General features: G+C 48.6%; 2 protein-coding genes across 3 annotated transcripts in view; both read right to left on the bottom strand.

The window, feature by feature from the left end:
• LOC139382395 (EH-domain containing 2b) overlaps positions 1-2,692 on the bottom strand; it is a 43,610-nt gene extending 40,918 nt beyond the window's left edge. The window contains exon 1 of the mRNA XM_071126406.1: positions 1,729-2,692. The gene's annotated coding sequence lies outside the window, so the exon portion shown is untranslated. The remainder of the gene's footprint in view (positions 1-1,728) is intronic.
• A 5,222-nt stretch (positions 2,693-7,914) lies between these two features.
• The window catches only part of LOC139382566 (BRD4 interacting chromatin remodeling complex associated protein), a 72,480-nt gene continuing 64,185 nt past the window's right edge, over positions 7,915-16,209 (bottom strand). For both annotated transcript variants that reach the window (XM_071126681.1, XM_071126682.1), the window contains one exon: positions 7,915-11,926. In XM_071126681.1, coding sequence (XP_070982782.1) covers positions 10,116-11,926 — 1,811 coding nt within the window. In that variant the 3' untranslated portion in view covers positions 7,915-10,115. The remainder of the gene's footprint in view (positions 11,927-16,209) is intronic.

Genomic DNA, 16,209 nt, shown 5'->3' with positions numbered 1-16,209 from the left:
TATATACAGTAGAGAGGCTATATACAGTAGAGAGGCTATATACAGTAGAGAGGCTATATACAGTAGAGAGGCTATATACAGTAGAGAGGCTATATACAGCAGAGAGGCTATATACAGTAGAGGCTATATACAGTAGAGAGGCTATATACAGTAGAGAGGCTATATACAGTAGAGAGGCTATATACAGTAGAGGGGCTATATACAGTAGAGGCTATATACAGTAGAGGCTATATACAGTAGAGGCTATATACAGTAGAGGGGCTATATACAGTAGAGGGGCTATATACAGTAGAGGCTATATACAGTAGAGAGGCTATATACAGTAGAGAGGCTATATACAGTAGAGAGGCTATAAAAGAGCAGCAGCGTAAAAGAGGGGTTGGCGGGTGGGACACAATGCAGATAGCCCGGTTAGCCAATGTGCAGGGGCACTGGTTGGTCGGGCCAATTGAGGTAGTATGTACATGAATGTATAGTTACAGAGCATAGCCTTGCTATTGAGAAAGGCCCGCCGTAGGCAGACATGGCTCTCAAGAGAAGACAGGCTATGTGCACACTGCCCATAAAATGAGGTAGAAACTGAGTTGCACTTCCTAACCTCCTGCTAAATGTAGGGCCATATTAGAGAGACATATTTCACCTCAGATTCCACAGATCCACAAAGAAATCAAACAACATTTTCACAAACTAGATATATTTTACTGCTAATAATATATGTTAAATGTTATTCTCTTAACTTGTTGTGTGTGTAATGTTTACTGTTAATGTCCGATTCTTTTTGTCTTTAATTCACTTTGTGGGTTTTATTGGTTGTTTTAGTTTTTCACTACAGCGGAGGGGGAAGAGAGAGGGAGATTTTTTTCATGTCAGGAGACTAAATGGGGCAGAGGGGTAGAATCAAAATGGTGACAGAGGAGAGAGGAGTTGGTATCATCACAATATAATCCAAGCAGCAGTATTAGACATAGGATATGGAGAAAATGGTTCCTATGGGTTAACTACTATCTAGCTCAGGGTTTTGGGTTAGGCTCCTTTATGAAAGCATAGCACACTGTTGAAGATCATGGAAAATGCCTTGTGGGTTTGTACACATTGCAACACAGTCAGTCAGTCCTTGGACTGGAAACAAGCAAGTTACCATTCTATCTAGATCACTGGCAGAGCCAAACATACTCTATAGTGAACATTCTAGAGTACTGGCAGAGCCAAACAGCAAAATGTGTTGAATTGCAGGAAATGCACTTTAAAACAGATAGTTTTTCTCTCCACCCCTTATCAAAGTGTGCAGAATTGCAGGAAATTATATTTAAACCTGTGAAATGTTCTCTGCCAAACAAATAGGGGTGTGAACAGTTTGTATCATTAATTAACAGAGGCCATAGAGATAGACGTGGCGTACGGGGGGGGGGGGGGGGGGGGGGGGGGGGGGGGGGGGCGGCTTAAGTCAGAGATGGCGCAGTGGGGAACTGTACAGAGACAGCGTTTGGTAGTTTTAACAGACAGGGCGATGTATCTTGGAGTTCACGATAACAGTGGGAACAGGGTGACTCTAGCTAAATGCATCAGAGCAGACCGTCACCAAGACTTTCCATTTCACTGATTCAAATACTAAACTTTCAACTTGTTCCATTCAGCGCATCACAATTTCCATAAAAGGTCTTTATACGGGAACTTGTTAACACAGTTTAGGAAACATGAGTTTTAAAAGTCAGAGAACAAAACCCTTACCTGGCGAAGATGGGAGCAACGTCTCCTCCCTTCAGGAGGTTGTAGAATGCTGCTGCATGTATGCTGTCAGTAAATACCAGCTACTCAGGAGGGTGCGCTCTCTCTCTCTACTGTCAGTAAATAGCAGCTACTCAGGAGGGTGCTCTCTCTCTCTCTACTGTCAGTAAATAGCAGCTACTCAGGAGGGTGCTCTCTCTCTCTACTGTCAGTAAATACCAGCTACTCAGGAGGGTGCTCTCTCTCTCTACTGTCAGTAAATAGCAGCTACTCAGGAGGGTGCTCTCTCTCTCTACTGTCAGTAAATAGCAGCTACTCAGGAGGGTGCTCTCTCTCTCTACTGTCAGTAAATACCAGCTACTCAGGAGGGTGCTCTCTCTCTCTACTGTCAGTAAATACCAGCTACTCAGGAGGGTGCTCTCTCTCTCTACTGTCAGTAAATACCAGCTACTCAGGAGGGTGCTCTCTCTCTCTACTCAGTAAATAGCAGCTACTCAGGAGGGTGCCCTCTCTCTCTACTGTCAGTAAATACCAGCTACTCAGGAGGGTGCTCTCTCTCTCTACTCAGTAAATAGCAGCTACTCAGGAGGGTGCTCTCTCTCTCTACTGTCAGTAAATACCAGCTACTCAGGAGGGTGCTCTCTCTCTCTACTGTCAGTAAATAGCAGCTACTCAGGAGGGTGCTCTCTCTCTCTACTGTCAGTAAATACCAGCTACTCAGGAGGGTGCTCTCTCTCTCTACGGTCAGTAAATACCAGCTACTCAGTGTGCTCCTGCGAGGTAAGGGCAACCAGAAGCCTGTCAGTCCGTGGAATGGTTTCTCTCCAGAGTTGAATATGTTTCAGATGAAGGGGTCCTCTCTCTGCTAGCTGGAGGAAGACAGGGACACACTGACTACACCCTTCTCTCTCTCTCTCTCTCTCTCTCTCAATGCACCTCCTCTCCCAGCGATGCCAAGCAAAACTCTGGGACTAACCCTGAATCTCTAGTGTTTAGAGCTGGGAAAAAGGTTGGGTGGGGTACTGGCAGGGAAGATTGAGGAGGGTGGAGAGCACGGGGTGTACGTGCGATGGGGGAGTTGGATAAATCATTTGGGTGGAGTCTTTCTTTGATGGCAACCCCAATACAGAGATCTTCAACAGATCTTAAAGAATAGATCAAATGGAGATTACACATCCTGCCAATGGTTGCATTATTCAGTTATAGTTTCCCCCAGTTCTTAAAATGTTTTTTAATTTTTTAAATGTAATAAACATTCTCAGAGACCACCCCATGACTTAGTTTAAGTTCCCAGCATTTAGACATTTTCCACTGTCTACCTTCTCTCCTCCTCTTTCCCTTGCTCCTCCTCCTCTCCGCAACTTTCGAAACCCCGCAGGCACACCACCCAGCGCAACGTTTTCACTACCACTGGCGCCTCCTGCTGGCTCTCAGCTGCATTGCATCCTTCTCCCCCTTCAAATCGACACCTCTTCTGACATCGTTACTCATCCAATGGTATGTAGGCTGCCCTGAATGTCCCACAATAAGTAGAAATAAGTAAAAGGCCCAGAGTTTTTCCTGGTCAAATCACATTACATCTACAAACATAAGGCACTGTAATGGAAGCACGAGAAGCATCACAAAACATCCTGTGGCGTTCTGCATTAGCATCGAATAGCCCCAGCGATATGCAACTTTTCAGGGAAGTTAGGAACCAATACACACAGGCAGTTAAGGCTAGCTTATTCAAACAGAAATTTGCATCCTGCAGCACAAACTCCCAAAACTTCTGGGACACTAAAGTCCATGGAGAATAAGAGCACCTCCTACTGGGACACTAAAGTCCATGGAGAATAAGAGCACCTCCTTCTGGGACACTGTAAAGTCCATGGAGAATAAGAGCACCTCCTACTGGGACACTAAAGTCCATGGAGAATAAGAGCACCTCCTACTGGGACACTAAAGTCCATGGAGAATAAGAGCACCTCCTTCTGGGACACTAAAGTCCATGGAGAATAAGAGCACCTCCTTCTGGGACACTAAAGTCCATGGAGAATAAGAGCACCTCCTTCTGGGACACTAAAGTCCATGGAGAATAAGAGCACCTCCTTCTGGGACACTAAAGTCCATGGAGAATAAGAGCACCTCCTCCTGGGACACTAAAGTCCATGGAGAATAAGAGCACCTCCTTCTGGGACACTAAAGTCCATGGAGAATAAGAACACCTCCTTCTGGGACACTGTAAAGTCCATGGAGAATAAGAACACCTCCTTCTGGGACACTGTAAAGTCCATGGAGAATAAGAGCACCTCCTTCTGGGACACTAAAGTCCATGGAGAATAAGAGCACCTCCTTCTGGGACACTGTAAAGTCCATGGAGAATAAGAGCACCTCCTTCTGGGACACTAAAGTCCATGGAGAATAAGAGCACCTCCTTCTGGGACACTGTAAAGTCCATGGAGAATAAGAGCACCTCCTTCTGGGACACTAAAGTCCATGGAGAATAAGAGCACCTCCTTCTGGGACACTGTAAAGTCCATGGAGAATAAGAACACCTCCTTCTGGGACACTGTAAAGTCCATGGAGAATAAGAGCACCTCCTTCTGGGACACTGTAAAGTCCATGGAGAATAAGAGCACCTCCTTCTGGGACACTAAAGTCCATGGAGAATAAGAGCACCTCCTTCTGGGACACTGTAAAGTCCATGGAGAATAAGAGCACCTCCTTCTGGGACACTGTAAAGTCCATGGAGAATAAGAGCACCTCCTTCTGGGACACTGTAAAGTCCATGGAGAATAAGAGCACCTCCTTCTGGGACACTAAAGTCCATGGAGAATAAGAGCACCTCCTTCTGGGACACTGTAAAGTCCATGGAGAATAAGAGCACCTCCTTCTGGGACACTGTAAAGTCCATGGAGAATAAGAACACCTCCTTCTGGGACACTGTAAAGTCCATGGAGAATAAGAGCACCTCCTTCTGGGACACTAAAGTCCATGGAGAATAAGAGCACCTCCTTCTGGGACACTGTAAAGTCCATGGAGAATAAGAGCACCTCCTTCTGGGACACTGTAAAGTCCATGGAGAATAAGAGCACCTCCTTCTGGGACACTAAAGTCCATGGAGAATAAGAGCACCTCCTTCTGGGACACTGTAAAGTCCATGGAGAATAAGAGCACCTCCTTCTGGGACACTGTAAAGTCCATGGAGAATAAGAGCACCTCCTTCTGGGACACTGTAAAGTCCATGGAGAATAAGAGCACCTCCTTCTGGGACACTAAAGTCCATGGAGAATAAGAGCACCTCCTTCTGGGACACTGTAAAGTCCATGGAGAATAAGAGCACCTCCTTCTGGGACACTAAAGTCCATGGAGAATAAGAGCACCTCCTTCTGGGACACTGTAAATTCCATGGAGAATAAGAGCACCTCCTTCTGGGACACTAAAGTCCATGGAGAATAAGAGCACCTCCTACTGGGACACTGTAAAGTCCATGGAGAATAAGAGCACCTCCTTCTGGGACACTAAAGTCCAAGGAGAATAAGAGCACCTCCTTCTGGGACACTGTAAAGTCCATGGAGAATAAGAGCACCTCCTTCTGGGACACTGTAAAGTCCATGGAGAATAAGAGCACCACCTCCTGGGACACTGTAAAGTCCATGGAGAATAAGAGCACCTCCTACTGGGACACTAAAGTCCATGGAGAATAAGAGCACCTCCTTCTGGGACACTGTAAAGTCCAAGGAGAATAAGAGCACCTCCTTCTGGGACACTGTAAAGTCCATGGAGAATAAGAGCACCTCCTTCTGGGACACTGTAAAGTCCATGGAGAATAAGAGCACCTCCTTCTGGGACACTAAAGTCCATGGAGAATAAGAGCACCTCCTTCTGGGACACTAAAGTCCATGGAGAATAAGAGCACCTCCTTCTGGGACACTGTAAAGTCCATGGAGAATAAGAGCACCTCCTTCTGGGACACTAAAGTCCATGGAGAATAAGAGCACCTCCTTCTGGGACACTGTAAAGTCCATGGAGAATAAGAGCACCTCCTTCTGGGACACTGTAAAGTCCATGGAGAATAAGAGCACCTCCTTCTGGGACACTAAATTCCACAGAGAATAAAAGCACCTCCTCCCAGCTGTCCACTGCACTGAGGCTAGGAAACACTGTCACCACTGATAAATCCACTATAATTGAGAATTTCAATAAGCATTTTTCTACGGCTGGCCATGCTTTCCACCTGGCTACCCCTACCCCGGTCAACAGCCCTGCACCCCCCACAGCAACTCGCCCAAGCCTCCCCCATTTCTCTTTCACCCAAATCCAGATAGCTGATGTTCTGAAAGAGCTGCAAAATCTGGACCCCTACAAATCAGCCGGGCTAGACAATCTGGACCCTCTCTAAAATGACCCGCCAAAATTGTTGCCACCCCTATTACTAGAATGTTCAACCTCTTTCGTATTGTCTGAAATCCCCAAAGATTGGAAAGCTGCCGCGGTCATCCCCCTCTTCAAAGGGGGAGACACTATAGATCCAAACTGCTATAGACCTAAATATATCCTACCCTGCCATTCTAAGGTCTTCGAAAGCCAAGTTAACCTTCTCCGCTGTGCAATCTGGTTTCCGAGCCGGTCACGGGTGCACCTCAGCCACGCTGAAGGTCCTAAACGATATCATAACCGCCATCGATAAGAGACAATACTGTGCAGCCGTCTTCATCGACCTGGCCAAGGCTTTTGACTCTGTAAATCACATTCTTATCGGCAGATTCAACAGCCTTGGTTTCTCAAATGACTGCTTCGCCTGGTTCACCAACTACTTATCAGACAGAGTTCAGTGTGTCAAATCGGAGGGCCTGTTGTCCGGACCTCTGGCAGTCTTCTATGGGGGTGCCACAGGTTTCAGTTCTCGGGCCGACTCTTCTATGTATACATCAATGATATCGCTCTTGCTGCTGGTGATTCTCTGATCCACCTCTACGCAGACGACACCATTCTGTATACTTCTGGCCCTTCTTTGGACACTGTGTTAACAAACCTCCAAACGAGCTTCAATGCCATACAACTCTCCTTCCGTGGCCTCCAACTGCTCTTAAATGCAAGTAAAACTAAATGCCTGGTCTTCAACTGATCGTTTGCCCACACCTGCCTGTCTAGCATCACTACTCTGTACGGTTCTGACTTAGAATATGTGGACAACTACAAATACCTGGATGTCTGGTTAGACTGTAAACTCTCCTTCCAGACTCACATTAAGCATCTCCATTCCAAAATTAAATATTGAATTCGCTTCCTATTTCGCTACAAAGAATCCTTCACTCATGCTGCCAAACATACCCTCGTAAAACTGACTATCCTACCGATCCTTGACTTCGGCGATGTCATTTACAAAATATCTGTCTATCACAGTGCCATCCGTTTTGTCACCAAAGCCCCATATACTACCCACCACTGCGACCTGTATGCTCTCGTTGGCTGGCCCTCGCTTCATATTCGTCGCCAAACCCACTGGCTCCAGGTCATCTATAAGTCTTTGCTAGGTAAAGCCCCGCCTTATCTCATCTCAGCTCATTGGTCATGATAACAACACCCACCTGTAGCACGCGTTCCAGCAGGTATATGTCACTGGTCATCCCCAAAGCCAATTCCTCCTTTGGTCGCCTTTCCTTCCAGTTCTCTGCTGCCAATGACTGGAACGAACTGCAAAAATCACTGAAGCTGGAGACTCACATCTCCCTCACTAGCTTTAAGCACCAGCTGTCAGAGCAGCTCACAGATCACTGCACCTGTACAAAGCCCATCTGTAAATAGCCATTCCAACTACCTCATCCCCATACTGTTATTTATGTTTTGCTCCTTTGCACTCCAGTATCTCTACTTGCACATTCATCTTCTGCACATCCATCACTCCAGTGTTTAATTGCTATATTGTAATTATTTCACCACCATGGCCTATTTATTGCCTTACCTCTCTTATCTTACCTCATTTGCACACACTGTATATATACTTACTCTATAGTATTATTGACTGTATGTTTGTTTATTCCATGTGTAACTCTGTGTTGTTGTATGTGTCAAACTGCTTTGCTTTGTCTTGGCCAGGTCGCAGTTGTAAATAAACTGTTCTCAACTGGCCAACCTGGTTAAATAAAAGGTGAAATATATTTTTCGTTTTTAAATCAACTCTTTTAGAAAAGAAACAAGGTTTGATTTACAGTTTTACCAAATGTACATTTATTTTTTAAAAAGTGTCATTATACACAATAAATACAATACAAAATTAATCTGTAATAATATACTACCAATTCTCTTCAGGTTTTGTTGTACATTAGTTTGTTTGTCCATGTTGTTGTTGCTCTCGCTGCGTTTGGGTTTGACTTCTCCACTGGGCTTTGAAGAGGGATGACATGGAGGAAGAGAGGGATGACATGGAGGAAGAGAGGGATGACATGGAGGAAGAGAGGGATGACATGGAGGAAGAGAGGGATGGATGGACAGTGATGGGGGGGGGTAAGGGTGGCCGTCTGTGTGTTGACTGAAATGCATTGAACATATTGAACCGGTCAGAAAGGCCAGTTGCCAGGACAACCAGAGACATTCACAACAGAAGAGATGTGTTTTACCATACAGGCGATTTCATTAACACCTCAACAATACAGTAATGTGGTTCCATTAGAGACCGAGAGCAACCCACAACAGTCAACCCACAACAGTCAACCCACAACAGTCAGTCAGAGAGCAGCCACAACAGTCAACCCACAAGTTAGTCAGAGAGCAACCCACAACAGTCAACCCACAACAGTCAGAGAGCAACCCACAACAGTCAACTCACAGCAGTCAACTCACAGCAGTCAACCCACAGCAGTCAACCCACAACAGTCAACCCACAACAGTCAACCCACAACAGTCAACCCACAACAGTCAGAGAGCAACCCACAACAGTCAACCCACAACAGTCAACCCACAACAGTCAACCCACAACAGTCAACCCACAACAGTCAGAGAGCAACCCACAGCAGTCAACCCACAGCAGTCAACCCACAGCAGTCAACCCACAGCAGTCAACCCACAGCAGTCAACCCACAGCAGTCAACCCACAGCAGTCAACCCACAGCAGTCAACCCACAGCAGTCAACCCACAACAGTCAGTCAGAGATTAACCCACAAGTAAACCCACAACAGTCAACCCACAAGTCAGTCAGAGAGCAGCCACAACAGTCAACCCATAACAGTCAGTCAGAGAGCAGTCACCTCACTATTAAAACCAGTGATACACCATGAATATGATGATGGACAACAGAGTAAAGAGGACAGTTGACCTGGGGGACACATGGACAACAGGAGAAGAGGACAGTTGACCTGGGGGACACATGGACAACAGGAGAAGAGGACAGTTGACCTGGGGGACACATGGACAACAGGAGAAGAGGACAGTTGACCTGGGGGACACATGGACAACAGGAGAAGAGGACAGTTGACCTGTAGGGCGTTCTAAACCAGACCTCTCTCTTCCTGGTGTGGGTTACCTAGTGACAGCAGGCTGTAGGGCGTTATAAACCAGACCTCTCTCTTCCTGGTGTGGGTTACCTAGTGACAGCAGGCTGTAGGGCGTTATAAACCAGACCTCTCTCTTCCTGGTGTGGGTTACCTAGTGACAGCAGGCTGTAGGGCGTTATAAACCAGACCTCTCTCTTCCTGGTGTGGGTTACCTAGTGACAGCAGGCTGTAGGGCATTCTAAACCAGACCTCTCTCTTCCTGGTGTGGGTTACCTAGTGACAGCAGGCTGTAGGGCGTTATAAACCAGACCTCTCTCTTCCTGGTGTGGGTTACCTAGTGACAGCAGGCTGTAGGGCGTTATAAACCAGACCTCTCTCTTCCTGGTGTGGGTTACCTAGTGACAGCAGGCTGCAGGGCGTTCTAAACCAGACCTCTCTCTTCCTGGTGTGGGTTACCTAGTGACAGCAGGCTGTAGGGCGTTATAAACCAGACCTCTCTCTTCCTGGTGTGGGTCAGACAGACAGACAGACAGACAGACAGACAGACAGACAGACAGACAGACAGACAATGATGAACTAAGGAATGTAATGGAATACAGCGTGTGAATGAAAAACCTCAAGACTAATTATTCTAATGAATGAATGAGCGTGGTTGAGAGAGAGCAGAGGAGACTTTCAGAGTACAACACGATACCTTTTTACACAGACAGAGAGAGAGAGAGAGAGAGAGAGAGAGAGAGAGAGAGAGTCATCATCCACTCATCCATGGAGAGACTGTGAGCATTGGGTCATGTTGTAAAGTAGACAACATTCAGATGGACAAACAGTTCATTAAAACACAGCGAGACTTCTCTGTCCGCCTCTCCTCCTCTTCAGTCTCTACTGTCCCGTGTGTGTGTGTGTGTGTGTGTGTGTTATCTGCCTTGAGTCTGTGGCACCAGGCCGCCATTGCGTCCTCTGCCTCCAACCTGAGAAGAGGAGGAGGATGAGGAAGAGGAGGAGGGTCTGTGTGTGTTTGAGGAGGACTGGGGGCCTGTGGCGCGCTGTGGCCTGGCGGAGCCCCCTTTAGCCCCGCGCGGCGGGGGCCCCTGGACCTGGCCCTGCAGGTTGAGGATGGAGTCGATAGCACACTGCAGGTGCTCGTTAAGAGACTCATCGTGTGGCGGGGAACCGGAGGAGAAGGAGGCGTTGTCCATGTCAGGTGAGTCCGACTTACAGCGCTTAGCAGGAAGTGATGAGTCTCTGTAACAGGAAGCATCTGGCGGCGTGGACGGGGGCCCAGGGGCATGCTGGTCCATTCTGAACGTTCCGCTCCCTGACCTCTGATGGTTTTTACTGCTCACCCTTTTACACCTCCCCATGTCCCCCCCTCTGTCCGCTCCTCTGTCCGCCCCTCTGTCCGGCCCTCTGTCCCCCTGCTCCCCCTCACCGTCTCTGGTTCTGCCTGAGAGGTGAGGGTGGGTGTTTGTGTTTTTGATGCCGCGGTACAACACCTCCAGACCTAAGCCAGGGGAGGAGGAGGTGGAGTTCCCCAGCCTCGGGGCCTCTCGGCTGGGCTCTGTGTGGGCGTGGGAGCCCACCTCCCTGGAGCTGCCTCCTCTCTTCTCCAACTTCACGTTGGCGATCACTGTCCGCTCCGAGAGGGCAGAGGGTGAGGAGGGTGGGAGGGGAGATTTGGGGGGTGAGGGGGAGGGACAGGGGTACGGGACACTGTCTCCTCCTCCTCCCGGTACCCCCGGTCGGACGCGCGGGCTGATGTTCTCCCGGTAAGTCTTCCGTAGCGGTAGGCGGCAAGTGGTCTGAGGAGGAGTGACCGTGGAGGCGGGGTTACGCTCGACTCCACCCACATTGTGATGTTCTAACGTTCCGTTAATCTGAGCAGTGAAAGAGGATGAGGATGGTGTTGTCGTTGATGATGAAGACCAAGGGTGATAGGAGGAGGGGGGTGGGGGGGCTGTGACTCTCTGGAGGGGGCTGGGGGTTGCCTGTGTGGTTTCTATGGAGACCGTTGCCGAGGAAGTGGCATTACAGGTAGGGGGTGGAGTCCTAATGACAGTAGTTATAGAAGGAGGAGTGACTAGTGCTGCTACAGCTCGGGCTTTTGGGTGCGTCAGTGCTGATTGTGGCTGGGTGGTGGGGTGTGGCTGGGTGGTGGGGTGTGGTTGGGCTTGAGGCTGGGGTGTGGATGGTGTGTCGAGGGCGGTGTTGTGTACCACCTTACTAAACCCCGCTTCCTGTTTGATCTTGAGCTTCAAGCCGATGCGTGGGCGGGCGGCGTACGTCTTCATGGGAGGTTTACTGGTCCTCTGAGGGAGAGAATCATCATCATCATCATCAGCTGGACGAGAGGAGGGGCGGTAGGAGGAGTTGGAGGAGAAGGAGCGGTAGGAAGAGCTGGACGAGGAAGGAGGCGGAGGACCGTGGCTGAAGGAGGAGCTGTGACTCTGGGTGTCAACTGTCTGTCTGACCACTGACCCCGACCTGGCTACAGGAGCTGGGGAGCTGGACCAGGAGGCAGATGCCCCCGCTCCTCCCTGCTTTATCACCAGCTTGGTGGAGGGGAAGTGGGCCGGTGTTGAGGCTGTGATGGGGGTAGGACCTTTATCTGTCCCTGCCACAGATACACGACTCCACACGACGCTGGGCTCAGCAGACACAAAAGACTGGGGCACCCTGGCAGCTACACTCTCCTGCTCCAGCATCTTCGAGTTGGCAACGTACTCCTCTGGAGAGAGAGACAGAGAGAGCGAGAGAGAGAGACAGAGCGACAGAACGAGAGAGACAGAGAGAGACAGAGAGAGAGAGAGAGAGAGAGAGAGAGAGAGAGAGAGAGAGAGAGACACACAGAGAGAGAGAGAGAGAGAGAGACACAGAGAGAGAGACAGAGAGAGAGAAAGACCGAGAAAGACAGAGAGAGAGAGACCGAGAGAGAGAGAAAGAGAGAGAGAGAGAAAGAGAGAAAGAGAGACAGAGAGACAGAGAGAGAGAGACCGAGAGAGAGAGACAGACCGAGAGAGAGAGACAGAGAGAGAGAGAGAGAGAAAGAGAGAGAGAGAGAGACAGAGAGAGAGAGAGAGACAGAGAGAGAGAGAGAGAGAGAGAGAGAGAGAGAGAGAGAGAGAGAGAGAGAGAGAGAGAGAGAGAGAGAGAGAGAGAGAGAGAGAGAGAGAGAGAGAGAGAGAGAGAGTAATAGGGAGAAAGATATGTTATAAGATGAGGCAGAGAGAGAGACCTAACCAAAGACAAAGCTACTCCAAACACTAATCTGATTAGCTATGTGCTGCTCTGCTATACATGAGGGACAGACTGACCAATAGAAACGTTACAAAGCTTCTCCTTGCTGATTTCTTGTAATTATTGTCAATTCTCTCACTCCCCAAGAGGTTGATCACCTCAAGACACTGGCCAGGGGATAACACACCCACCAGGGATAACACATCCACCAAGACACTGGCCAGGGAATAACACATCCACCAGGGATAACACATCCACCAAGACACTGGCCAGGGGATAACACATCCACCAAGACACTGGCCAGGGGATAACACATCCACCAGGGATAACACATCCACCAAGACACTGGCCAGGGGATAACACATCCACCAGGGATAACACATCCACCAGGGGATAACACATCCACCAGGGGATAACACATCCACCAGGGGATAACACATCCACCAGGGATAACACATCCACCAAGACACTGGCCAGGGGATAACACATCCACCAGGGGATAACACATCCACCAGGGGATAACACATCCACCAGGGGATAACACATCCACCAGGGGATAACACATCCACCAGGGGATAACACATCCACCAGGGATAACACATCCACCAAGACACTGGCCAGGGGATAACACATCCACCAAGACACTGGCCAGGGGATAACACATCCACCAAGACACTGGCCAGGGGATAACACATCCACCAAGACACTGGCCAGGGATAACACATCCACCAGGGGATAACACATCCACCAGGGATAACACATCCACCAGGGGATAACACATCCACCAGGGGATAACACATCCACCAGGGATAACACATCCACCAGGGGATAACACATCCACCAGGGGATAACACATCCACCAGGGATAACACATCCACCAAGACACTGGCCAGGGGATAACACATCCACCAGGGATAACACATCCACCAGGGGATAACACATCCACCAGGGGATAACACATCCACCAGGGGATAACACATCCACCAGGGGATAACACATCCACCAGGGGATAACACATCCACCAGGGATAACACATCCACCAAGACACTGGCCAGGGGATAACACATCCACCAAGACACTGGCCAGGGGATAACACATCCACCAAGACACTGGCCAGGGATAACACATCCACCAAGACACTGGCCAGGGATAACACATCCACCAGGGGATAACACATCCACCAAGACACTGGCCAGGGGATAACACATCCACCAGGGATAACACATCCACCAGGGGATAACACATCCACCAGGGGATAACACATCCACCAAGACACTGGCCAGGGGATAACACATCCACCAAGACACTGGCCAGGGGATAACACATCCACCAGGGATAACACATCCACCAGGGGATAACACATCCACCAGGGGATAACACATCCACCAGGGGATAACACATCCACCAAGACACTGGCCAGGGGATAACACATCCACCAGGGATAACACATCCACCAAGACACTGGCCAGGGGATAACACACCCACCAAGACACTGGCCAGGGGATAACACACCCACCAAGACACTGGCCAGGGGATAACACATCCACCAAGACACTGGCCAGGGGATAACACATCCACCAAGACACTGGCCAGGGGACAACACACCCACCAAGACACTGGCCAGGGGATAACACACCCACCAAGACACTGGCCAGGGGATAACACATCCACCAAGACACTGGCCAGGGATAACACATCCACCAAGACACTGGCCAGGGGATAACACATCCACCAGGGATAACACATCCACCAGGGATAACACATCCACCAGGGATAACACATCCACCAAGACACTGGCCAGGGATAACACATCCACCAGGGATAACACATCCACCAAGACACTGGCCAGGGATAACACATCCACCAGGGATAACACACCCACCAAGACACTGGCCAGGGGATAACACATCCACCAAGACACTGGCCAGGGGATAACACATCCACCAAGACACTGGCCAGGGGATAACACACCCACCAAGACACTGGCCAGGGGATATCACACCCACCAAGACACTGGCCAGGGGATAACACATCCACCAAGACACTGGCCAGGGATAACACATCCACCAAGACACTGGCCAGGGGATAACACATCCACCAAGACACTGGCCAGGGGATAACACATCCACCAAGACACTGGCCAGGGGATAACACATCCACCAGGGTATAACACATCCACCAGGGGATAACACATCCACCAAGGATAACACATCCACCAGGGTATAACACATCCACCAAGACACCTAGGTATTTGTAGTTGTCCACATATTCTAGGTCAGAACCGTCCCGATTTGTGATGCTGGACGGGTGGGCATTTGCGGGCAGCGATCGATTGAAGAGCTTGCATTTAGTTTTACTAGAATTTAAGAGCAGTTGGAGGCCACGGAAGGAGAGTTGTATGGCATTGAAGCTTGTCTGGAGGGTTGTTAACACAGTGTCCAAAGAAGGGCCGGAAGTATACAGAATGGTGTCGTCTGCGTAGAGGTGGATTAGAGACTCACCAGCAGCAAGAGCAACGTCTGCGTCTCACAAAGACACGGCGGTTGGAACAAAAAATCTTCGATTTGGACTCATCAGACCAAAGGACAGATTTCCTTGGTCTAATGTCCATTACTCGTGTTTCTTGGCCAAAGCAAGTCTCTTCTTCTTATTGGTGTCCTTTAGTAGTGGTTTGTTTGCAGCAATTTGACCATGAAGGCCTGATTCACACAGTCTCCTCTGAACAGTAGATGTTGAGATGTGTCTGTTACTTGAACTCTGTGAAGCATTTATTTGGGCTGTAATTTCTGAGGTGCAGTTAATTGCCGATTTCTGAGGCTGGTAACTCTAATGAACTTATCCTCTGCAGCAGAGGTAACTCTGGGTCTTCCTTTCCTGTGGGTTCCTCATGAGAGACAGTTTCATCATATCGCAGAAGTGGTACCTCTGGGTCTTCCTTTCCTGTGGCGGTCCTCATAGCGCCAGTTTCATCATATCGCAGAAGAGGTAACTCTGGGTCTTCCTTTCCTGTGGCGGTCCTCATAGCGCCAGTTTCATCATATCGCAGAAGAGGTAACTCTGGGTCTTCCTTTACTGTGGCGGTCCTCATAGCGCCAGTTTCATCATATCGCAGAAGAGGTAACTCTGGGTCTTCCTTTACTGTGGCGGTCCTCATGAGAGACATACGCGCCAGTTTCATCACAGCACATGATGGTTTTTGGGACTGCAGTCGAAGAAACTTTCAAAGTTCCTGACATTTTCCGGATTGACTGACCTTCATGTTTTAAAGTAATGATGGACTGTCGTTTATTTGTGCTGTTCTTGCCATAATATGGACTTGGTCTCTTACCAAATAAGGCTATCTTCTGTATACCAACCCTACCTTCTCACAACACAACTGATTGGCTCAAATGCATTAAGAAGGAAAGAAATTCCACAAATTAACTTTTTAAAAAGGCACATGTGTTAATTGAAATGCATTCCAGGTTGACTACCTCATGAAGCTGGTTGAGAGAATGCCAAGAGTGTGCAAAGCTGTCATCAAGGCAAAGGGTGGCTACTTTGAAGAATCTCAAATATATATTTTGATTTGTTTAACACTTTGTTTTTGTTTACAATGTTTACAAATGATTAAAGAGCAGTAATTGTATTATTCAACTGCCGTCTTTTTTCCTTCCTTACGAAGCTACGCAATCATTCCAGACCCCACTTTGTGTGTGTGTGTGTGTATAAATATACACTGAACTAAAATATAAAACACAACATTGTAAAGTGTTGGTCCCGTGTTTCATGAGC

The sequence above is a fragment of the Oncorhynchus clarkii genome, chromosome 24 (assembly GCF_045791955.1).
Source record: "Oncorhynchus clarkii lewisi isolate Uvic-CL-2024 chromosome 24, UVic_Ocla_1.0, whole genome shotgun sequence".
Lineage (NCBI taxonomy): Eukaryota > Metazoa > Chordata > Actinopteri > Salmoniformes > Salmonidae > Oncorhynchus > Oncorhynchus clarkii.
This window is presented reverse-complemented; position numbering and strand designations above follow the sequence as displayed.